A 10,923-nucleotide genomic window follows, 5' to 3' on the forward strand; every position below is an offset into this window, starting at 1 on the left:
AGAAACAGTATTTTTGAAGAATTATAAATGTAGCATTGAGCAGAGGTCCCGCCATTTTCAAACAGAGGCCTCAGGTGAAATTGCCCAATGTGTTCTTTTAGAGGTACCGTAGTGCACCTAGCCTAGCTTTCTTCAACTTTATGAAAAACCCTTTCTTGCCCAAAAGTATGGAGGCTGGTATGGATAGAGCGAAAAGATATTGTTCCCATGACAAAAGACCAGATATGAAGCAATTATTTGTGGTACATACAGTAATTGAATGAACACACAGAAGCCATCACCAGGTGTATGGTGCCCCAAGATGAAATATTGCCACACACACTAAAGTTATATACACAGTGCATCCTATCGCAAATTAGTGGCACTACATCCTGAAATACAGTAAAATAGAAGAAAATATTCCTGGCAGACAGAGCCCTTGAAGACTGTTATTCATCCCATGACACAATTAAAAGATTATGCGCCTGCGTTGGCAGCGAGTATCGAGACCAGAGTTGCAAACTAGAATTCTCAAGGGTAGGGAAACTGTCTGGGACGAATGGAGCCCAGGCATGGGAAATGAGAAGGGAGCATCTTTTTTTCGTTGAAACAGAGGTTTGATCTCTTTATTCACAGCCACGGTAAAGTAAATGATAATTAGACTGGCTAGGATGGTAGCAACATTCAAAGCCACCATAAGAGGTGCCATCCAATGGCAGAGGAGTCTTTTTTCTTTCACTGTTAGTATGAAGTCTGCTAACCAACCAAATCATGTGGTAGTGATGGTATTGTAATGATGACTACGTTTGAGGCGTTAGTCCTGGGTGGGGTTGTAGATAATGGACTAGCCAATGATAGACTCCAATGTATGGGGATCTATAGGTGTTTGTTTATGTTTTATGCTTATAACGCACCGTAGCCCACAGGCATCAGTTTGATTATTGTAGCCAATGATTATGTTAGAAAATGGCCGACGTTGTTAAAGTGAATAAAGTGGGTTTTTCTTGCACTTGCCGCACTTCTTTATTTTTGTTAATGGAGTCGTTTTGCATGCATTAATAAAATATTAAATTTAATCGTGAATGTAAAAATGTACATCTTTCAAGGTAATGCAACACAGGAATAGAATGTAATACTGTAGCACTCAACCTTAATTTAGTGGTTTTTTATCATGGCCGAAGATATCTTCCAAAATAAGTATAGGTGTCGACCCATTTAGTGGTCATGTAAATAGTGCATCTTTTGAATGTTGTTTAGTGTCTTACCATTCTTTAACCCAGGATTGCTAGTCGTATCCTGAACATCTGTAGTAACAGATTTCGCTGTGAAAACAGTTTTCAACCTTCTATCCATTTTACTCTGGTAACTATTGCTACACGTATTTGGCTCCATTTCATTCGGCATTGGAGTTCCATCTCAGATCATTGAAAGTGCTATTATGCTTTCCTCTTCAAGCGTCCCTTGTAGTTTTTTTCTCACAGTTTTGTTCCCATGTATGTATCAAGTTCCCATTTCGCAAGGACTTTCCAATGTTTTCAAGTTTACTTCCTTATCTTTTGGGTAATTTGCTTTGATTGGTTATAGTGTTTGTTAAGTTGTATTTCCCTTGATTTATTTCTGCCAGGGAACACTTCTTGTATCCTTTTTCATAGAGATCCTGCTCCAGAATTAACTTGTACTTGCATGGTTTGAAATTGCTTAGAGCTATTTAGCCCCCGCTTCTACCCTAGGAGAGTCATGGTTAACTTAAAACTAACAGTTAGTAGGAACGATTTTTGGATGCCTGGCCAACTGATGCATTATAAACATTAACTGAGTATTTCAGAATGTACATGAAGAAGAATTAGGACAGATCCAGGACACATTTAGGAAATAGTCAATCAAACATAATGGGCAAAAAGGTAGGTGCGCATCTCATGTGGAAGTTAGATTTTCAGTGCGCCATGTACTCCCTTCTGCTTCCCCAGTGGTAACTCTTACTTACTGGGTGATGCACAACAACCAAGAACTGGTTTTTGCTCTTGCTCATCGAATATCAATTTCAAACCCTGCCCTTGTGTGTGTGTTTTCCCCCCTCACGATCTTTTTTTTACGTTTTGGCTCTTGTCGCAAACTTTTCTTTGGGTTTCATCCTAGTATCGTCAACTGCATTATTGGCCTGTTCAGGCTTTTGTGTCACTTATATGTTTTGTTCCAGTGTTACATGTTCTCTCACTGCTCGATTCTCCTTTTGTGGAGAATTTGTATGTGACTTTCTTTGCTCTCCCTTTACCTTGCCCTCCTTTATAAATAGTTTTTTTTCCCACTTGTGGAAAGGTTTTGTTTGAGTGGTTATTGTAAACGATATCTCAAATGGTTCAGATGAGGGATAATCAATGTGCTCGAAAGATGACATCTCTTTATTATTTGGCTATCACCTAATGGGGAGTTTAAGTAGCAAAAAAGCTTCAATGTACGCGAGTTTACGTCCTCTCTTTGAGGGGTGTATGGTGCGTCAACCCCCTTTCTATTTCTGGGGCGTGTGCCGCAGCTGGGGATAGATTTGCTTGCCCCATTTTGTGCATTAAATGTGAAAAATCTGTCACTGCTTCCACTTCCCCCAAGTGTTGAGTCAGGATTTAAAGGGATAAGTTTGTCCTGCGTTTAATAATATACAGTAAAGTTGGATTGCGCTACCTCCTTATGGGTAGCGATTCCTGCGTGATCTTATTTTACAGAATATTAAAGTTTCCTCGTGTTCACTTTTGCAGCTATGTTTTACAAAATATTACTTTCTCCACCACCTTTAAAATGATCTCACATTTCTTTGAAATTCACCCAAACGTCAAATTCAAACGGCTGATCTTATCATAAATTGTCTCATATTTACACAAAATGTTTACAACGTGCTCACGTTAAGGGCCAGCGTACAGTTTTAAATAAGTGTGAGTTTCAATTGTAACCAGTTTACAAGCTCCAGCTTTAAAATAGGCCTTTTCATGATAGACACCTATTGGAGGGTGATGGTATCGACTCTTTCGCGGTGTTAAAGCAGGTGAGTTGACAGGACTTCCTTCAACTATCTAAAAAGTAACAAAAGCGCATACACTTCAATGAGGTTTGGGGAGTTTCTGCCTGTGAATTAGGAACGAATCCCTTACTGCAAACTGAATCACCTGAGTAGGGGTTAAGAGAAACCGTCCAGCGAACGGTTATGGCGGTTAACACAGCCAGCGCCAAACAACTCCACCTATCCATGTTGCCTTTTTCTGCCGGGTGAACCACAGAAGCAGTAGGCAGCTAAAGTAAACGTAGCGACCATTTCCTGTTAGAGGAACGGCCCGTACAACGTGTCCTAATCACGTGACAAACACGTTACGTTCCTTTCAACGCACGCTATGTACTCTCTTCCTGTCGCGTTACGTTCTGAGCAACATGCGTCCATTAAACTTTCCTCGTGATCGTTCTATGAGCTGGAAGGCGGGATCCAGATTAGGAATAGAGTGCTGGTTATGCACGCCTTTTATTCAGTCGGGATAGAAATGACAATAATAGTTTTTGAATGTGTGGGCTTTGGTATGTCATTTTATATTTGAGTACTTTTTGTCCTGTGCACGGGGGTGTCTATTGGGCTGTAAAGATAGGGCCTATAGTGGTGGAAGGAGATTGTCTCACAGAAAGCAGGATAATTGAATTTTCCATTGGGTTGCAATAGGGTTAAACAAAAATATAGGAGGGAGAAACTGAAAACAAGCAACATTGTCTCCCTACAAAATCGGGAGGGTTGGCATGAATTATAACAAATATATAATATATACAGCCATAAAAATATTTATATACATACAAAGCACACCATTTCTTAATCACAAAAAGGCAGATATCACTAGCCAAGGGTTGGTGGTGAGTGGACATTTAGCATGTTTTATGTTATGTTTATTTATTGTGCTTTTGTAAGGCGCTTATACGCCAAGTAAATTGCGTTTCAAAGCACCCACAGGGCAACGGGGAGGGAACATGGGAATGAAAGGCAAATATAACAATGAGAGAGGCGGTCCTACTATTTGTATTTTATTGAATTTATATAGCGCTTTAATCCAAAGCACTTTACAAGAGGACCAGTCAAAATATAACAAGCATTACATAATAATTGAATCAAAAACCTGAAAACAGTACAAGGAACAACTTACACTATTGGTACACTCCAGTGTGAGTGGAGAGGGTAGTGGTAGTAGTAGCAGAAGTAAGAGAAGAAGCAAGGAAGCAAATGGTGATGGGGAGGTGAGTGGAAGAGATAAGAATTAGAGAAGTGCGGAAAGTGAGGTAGGAAGGAGAAGAGCTGAAGGAGAGGGTGAGGGGGTTTTAAAGTGAAAGAGGGAGTAGGAGGTGTGGGTAGAGGTAGAAGCAGAAGTTAAGAGAGGAAGCAAAAAGTGTTAATGGAGGTGAATGGAATAGATAGGATTTTAGAGAAGTGCAGAACCTAGGGCAGGAGGGAGCAGAGCGGATGGAGAAGGGAAGGCGGTTCCAGTGGAAAGGAGCAAGTAGTTGGAAGGAGTGAAAGCGGGAAGGGGAGCAAGGTGGTGGAGGAGGAGGGAGTAGGAAAAGATTGGCAGAGCAGAGCGAGCGAGAAGGAGTATAGATAGTGAGAAGGGAGGTTAGGTGGGGGGGCTAGACCATGGAGGGAATTGAAGACTAGACAGAGGAACTTGAATTTGAGTTGGGAGTGAAATGAGAGCCAAACCAGTGAGGTGAGAGAGAAGGACATTGAGTCATGAGGTGAGAGAAGGCAAAGGGAGCTAATGGCTGAGTGGTAGACAGATTTGAGGGGGGAGAGGTGAGTGAAGGGGAGTCCAAAGCAAAGAGTGGAGCAGTAGAAAAGTCTGGAGAAGATGAGGAAGGTGATTAAGAGTTTGGTCGCGTGAAAGGTAAGGATCTGGCAGTGAGAGAAATGTGAGATAGAGAGAGGTGGGGTCAATGTGAAGACCAAGGTTGCGGGCATGGGGAGAGGGAGAGTTAGGAGGGGGGAAAGAGAATGAAGGGAGGAGGGGAGGGAGGAGGAATTGTGTTGGCAGGGAGGAATAGGACTTTGGTTTTGTCTGCATTAAGAGTAAGGAAGTGAGAGGACATCCAGGATTTAATAGCAGAGAGGCAAGAAGAAAGCTTATGGTGGATGTCGGGAGAGAAGGCGAGGAAGAGCTGGGTATCATCAGGGTAGAATTGGCATTCAGAACGTGCAAGTGCAGATGGAGAGAAGGGATGAGGGTGGGGGTAAGTGCTAGGAGTACCACGGAGGGAAGTGCTACGGAGTAACTTGCAAGAAGCTGTTAAGTGACTTGGTAAGAGTAGTCAACTGCCAATAAATAAGTGCAGGCCTATGATAGCACAGGCCAGTGGGCACCAAGGCAAGTGCTGGGAGAGGGCAGAGGCTGAAGGTGATTGGAGGTGGGAGGCCAGGACCCAGGTGGACACATAAGGGCCCTGGTCACCAATCTCAGCGACTCTGGGGTTTAGCGGAGGAGGTAAAAAGGAATGCCTTGAGGAGCTTCTGGAATTTGCGGAGATACAGCTCAAGAGGAAGTGGGAGGCTGTTCCATAGGAGAGAGCCAGCTGAGGAAAGAGATCTGCCAGCAGCTCGCTGTTTAGCAAAGCGCTTGACACACAGAGTTGTTGCCAGAGGAACGTAAAGATCTGGATGGAGAGTATTTAGTGAGAGCCAGTTGTAGGTAGTGTGGTCCTCGGCCCCAGACAGCCTTATGGATGGTGCAGAGGGATATGAATTTGATCCTTGCAGCAACCAGGAGCCAGTGGAGAGATGCAGTCCCTGGGCTTGAGGCCAATGATAAGTCTTGCAGCCTTATTCCGGATTAGCTGGAGGGATCGTAGAGAGGAAGAGGGTAATTAAGGAAGAGGCTATTGCAGAAGTCTAGCCTAGAGAGAACCAGAGCACCAGAGACATTGAGCTTCTGGGGGAAAGTGAGGAAAGGAAGGATTCCTTTGAGGAGATGGAGTTGATAGTGGGCCTTCTTGGCATGGTCCTTGATGTGAGGGAGGAAGGAAAGAGAGTAGTCGCACATGACTCCAAGGTTTTTGGCTTCAGAAGAAGGAGAGGGGGAGAGCCCATAGAGGGTGGCCAGCGTCAGAGGAAGAAAGGGGGAGCAGGGTTCCCAATGGGAAGGATCTCGGTCTTGCTGGCATTAAGGCTTAGATTATTGGAGACACACCAGGACTGGGTGGCAAATAGGCAGTCAGGATTGATGGAGGAAGTAAAGGGAGGATCAGAGGGAAGTTTGAAGACATGTTGTGTGGCATCTGTATAGCACTGGCAGTAAGGAGAGAAGGTGGAAATAAGGTGTGCACAAAGAGTAAGGTAGACGTTAAAGAGCCAGCGAGAAATGTTGGCGCCATGTGGGACACCACAAATGGAGACAGAGGTGAGAGAGGAGAAAGAGCCCAGGATAACATGTGAGGGCAGGTCATTGAGGAAGGTGGCCAGCCAGCCCAGTGCCTGCGCTGAGATGCCTAGGTTATTGTGGCTACTGTGATGCTGAAAATGCATCGGATGGACAGGGCCTCCAAATCCTATTCCTTTATTGCTCTTTATCATGTGTTATGTCTTGTGTTCCGCGCAAGAGTTCATGTGGGACTCCTGGCGGTGCAGCTCTTCCTGTATTTGGTTTGGTGAACAGACCGTTGGGATACCCTTATGGCACCCATGGGTGGGAGTACGACCCTGTACTCGTAGTGTATGTTTTTGGGCACCTTTGTGTGGCCCACAGAGCAGGGTATGGGCTGGTGGCAGCTCTGTGCTGAATTGAGTAGGTGCCCTGGGCATCCTCCATTTTGGGATGCCCAGGCCCTGTCATTGGAATCAGTGGATTTCTGATAGGAAACAAGATGGCCCCTGTGGCCTCTTGATTTCTATCGCCTGTTACCTTACTTTTCCCGAAGTCCCGGGAAGCCCTGACTCTGTCGCTTCCCCCTGACTGGCTGTTGGGTGGAAGTAACCATATACTAATGACACGCCAGTCGTGAGGTTCGTTTCCCAAGCAGGTCTGGTTTATTTTCAGAGTATCACAGTTGGCTGACCGGTTCTCAACGCCTCACGACGTGTATTCCCAGACACTGAAACGAGAGAGAGAGAGAGCCGCGGTAAAGCAGTCACATATATATACATAATACATCATTCTACAGCTTTATTCGGTCCGCCCCTATACGTGACATTCAAGCTAGGGTTCGGTAATTGACAGTTATGCACGTAACGTCATTCAGTCTAAATATTAGTATTTCTAGCTGAGGCTGCAGAGACAGTTTTCTGTTATGGGGAACACGGGCATCGGCACAAGGAAGGATAGCATGTTGTAGCAGGAAGACATTCCAACCAACGTTATCTGTTCACTGCGCTCATGGGCTAAGGGTCAGACAGTTCTGAAGCAGAGAAATACCATCCCTCTGTGAAGGAGCAACGTTAGTTGCATATAATTATCATTTAACTGCCTTTTACAACAGCGCTTGCAAGACAGGCTGGCACCTGGGCTTGATTAGCCGTGGCTTTTGTACAGCTTCAAGGCTTTACCGAATAAGAAAACAATGTATTTCTGCAGGGTTTCACATTCCTGTCTATGTTAGCATTCAGAGTTCCAGCTATGGCCTTGCACCGTGTGTGGGTCTGAAGCACAGAATATGTTTGCAAAGCGTTACAGAAAAGAAAATGGCAGGCATTTACAAAATGCACTCTCAATGGTCACATTCAGTTTTCATAGTTGCAATGTTTGTCACATGATGCAATTTGCTTCTGGCCAACATACTATTCGGGCAATGCAATAACATTTACAGTTTCACAAACCCTCTTTTTGGCCTTAAGCCAAAAGCATTCTCATCCGAATATTGCCTCCTCATCAGACCAAGTGTCACTTTCCGAATTACCCATGTCGCTATCATAATCATTATCAGAGATATTGATTGCCATAAACTCTTTTTTTATTATTTCATTATTTAATTTTGATGTTTGAGATCACCATTTATCATATGAGGTGTGGGCTTCACAATGTATGTACTAATTATCTGTACACAGTCATTTGTAATCATAGAGCAAATGGCTGGCAAACATTGTATGCAACAACAGCAGAATATAAGGATACTAAATGTCATAACCAAAATAGCAATTAGTTTCCATCCCCAGGATCGTAACAGTTCCCAGAACCATGTGCTCAAATTTAGATTCCAGCCACCTGTGGGAACATGGATTTCAGAACTTAGAACGTGTAATTTCTTAATTGCTTCAATATTGTAAGGGAGGAGTCACTTACGAAAACACAGCACGCTGATCCCACTAATTTGCATATGCCTCCACGGTCAGCCAAAATAATATTAAGAACCATTCTATTCTGAAGTGCAACTATCCTGATTGCTTTTTGTTCCAGTGTCATGTTGTACAGTATGTCAGTGGTTCCATTAATTGATTTTCTAACACGCTGGACAGTTTTCTAATATTCCATGAGTTTATTGCCTGTCTCCAAAAAGGAATAAAGGATTTAGCTATGTCCCCAAAAATTTGCCCAGCAGTATCATCTCGTCGTGGCCGGGATCTGGATATTTTTGCTATTTCAGAGGTTTCGGCAAGAAATACACCAGGTAAAAGTACCCCTAAATCACAGGTACCATCCCAGTTTCTAGGTAACCATGGATAAGCTTGGTCCCCGCACACGAAATAGACAGAACCACCTATATATAGTGGTTTCTCTTCGTGCTCAAGTACAGCAGTATTCATACATCTGGAAAATGTGGGAACTTTTTTTCCGTAAACAAAATGGAACAGAATGTGGACTATGGTTGATAGTATAGGAGGGAGGCATGGCATCTTTGTTTCCAACTGGAGCCGTTTTGATAGTAATTAGAGACTGGTAGGACCTAGAAAGTCTATTTATGGGACTGGTCGATACAGTGTTCATTTTGCTATTTGTAAACACGGAACAACCCAAAGGTGTCAATACTGATCTTTCGAATTCATTTTTGTTTGTTCCATCAAAGTTTCCAATGACATTGTCATTCCATCTCCCAAAAAATAAGCTCTTAATGATGCATAACAGGCAGTACCGAGGGATAACGGATGTATATACCAACCCATTCCTCTTTCCCCAGGCTGAGGTAAATGCGAACACACCCAACAATTAGATCGATTTAGGATAGCATGTGTCATATTCATAATCAGTAATAGAGTATTGTTGTTGTAACCTTTTCTGTGTTTAACATCTCATGGAGGAAGAGTGTAAGAAAACACATGAGCTGGGGTCTTCATAGTGGGAGCATTGACAGTGGGCAATAGGGTGTTCATGGGATGTATCATTTCTAAGTACCAAAACATTGGAATTAGTCAAAATACAATACAGATAGATATGATAACCAGGAGCAGTTTATTTCTGGTGGACCAAGTCTTTCTCGAAGCAGATTCAATGTCAATGTCTATAGTTCTATTAGTGTCCTCATCAGCGGAGGCGGCAGCAGGAGCGAATACAGGCATGATCTATGAGGGCTTATTTAAAAAGTTTCTCAATTTCCGTCGAAAAAAATCTCCCACAGCAACACACATTTAATCAGCAGAGTTCAAGCAAGTTCAGTTCAGCCTGATTTAGATGGCAGCAATCTGGTGTTTACCTCAAAGACTCCGAAAGGCAGGAGCAAGTATCAATTTCAACTTTACATAGTGTCGGTACCTTTGCCCCCGCTTGTTCACGCTAGGTTGCAAAGCCCTTCACTTTCAATGATAGCACTGGGAAATCGCGTGTCAGAGCAGTCATCCGATACAGCTCATATGCTCCCTTTCCCTAGGCCTCTGTTTCCAGCTCTGTCCGTGAGCCAGAAACAAAGGCTGTTTACAATTACCTCCGAATTTGTGGACGCAGATTGTACCTTAAAGCTCCAGGTACAGCGTGATCAATGAATACTGCACTTTCGTTGTTTGCAGCAGATGCAGAAACCGTGCCAATCGGCGATGCAGTTGGTGATGACGAGGCAGCAGCCGAACAATGTTGAGGTAACACTGATGTTTCAATTTTTGTTGTAATCTCCCCAGGCCTCTTCTCAGGCCCAGGAAGTAGTTCCGGCTGGATTTCGGCGATGGCTTTGTGATCAATCAAGGCTGGTTTACTCTGGAAGTCGGGATCATCAGTCTCTTTCTCATGTGGCAAAGGAAACGGAATTCTTTTCGTGTGTGTTGCATGAATCTAGTGCTTTCGACTGTTTACTCAAACTGCAGTCGCGGTGCAAGCAAAGATTTTCTCTCAACGTTCTTCACTAGGACCCATTCCCCAGGTTGCAGACAATGTCCTGGGCCCGTGTATCTGACAGGAAGAGCCTCCTGCACCTGCTGATGAATCAAACGCAAGTTTTGAGTCAACTGTTTACAATATTCAGCAAGTAGCGGATATTCTATATCCTTCAATCTTTTTGGACGTGGCACATTCCATACATTAGCTCGTCTTCCCATGATTATCTCATACGGGGAGAGACCAGTCCTTGCTTACACAGACGTGCGCATGGACAATAAGGCTAGGGGTAATGCATCGGGCCATTTCAAATTAATTTTGGTGCATATTTTTGCCAGCTTATTTTTCAAGATACCGTTTTGTCGTTCTACAAGACAGGTACTCATCGGGTGTCTGGCTGAATGGAATTGTTTATCAATTTGGAGGCCTGCACAAATCTCTAATATCACGGCCGCTATAAAATGTAGGCCATTGTCTGACCGTATGACACGAGGTAGCCCAAACCTCAGAAAATATTCCTTTTAACATGAATTTCGCTGTTGACATAGCTGAACAATCTTTCAGGGGATAGGCCTCTACCGATTTGCTAAATGCACAGACCACAAGGACATATTTAAAGTTGTGGCATCTCTCCATTTCTATGAAGTCAAAATGAATGACCTCAAAAGGCATTGAGGGAGGACCAAAACATCCTACTAGTGTCACT

At 43.5% G+C, this 10,923-nt stretch overlaps 1 protein-coding gene across 2 annotated transcripts in view; it reads right to left on the reverse strand.

Annotated features, from left to right (window-relative positions):
* The window catches only part of ALG6 (ALG6 alpha-1,3-glucosyltransferase), a 908,528-nt gene extending 905,238 nt beyond the window's left edge, over positions 1-3,290 (reverse strand). For both annotated transcript variants that reach the window (XM_069642009.1, XM_069642008.1), the window contains exon 1: positions 3,135-3,290. In XM_069642009.1, coding sequence (XP_069498110.1) covers positions 3,135-3,216 — 82 coding nt within the window. In that variant the 5' untranslated portion in view covers positions 3,217-3,290. The remainder of the gene's footprint in view (positions 1-3,134) is intronic.
* Positions 3,291-10,923: the final 7,633 nt, after the last annotated feature.

This window comes from Ambystoma mexicanum, chromosome 1q (assembly GCF_040938575.1).
Source record: "Ambystoma mexicanum isolate Mex_15411 chromosome 1q, UKY_AmexF1_1, whole genome shotgun sequence".
Classification (NCBI taxonomy): domain Eukaryota; kingdom Metazoa; phylum Chordata; class Amphibia; order Caudata; family Ambystomatidae; genus Ambystoma; species Ambystoma mexicanum.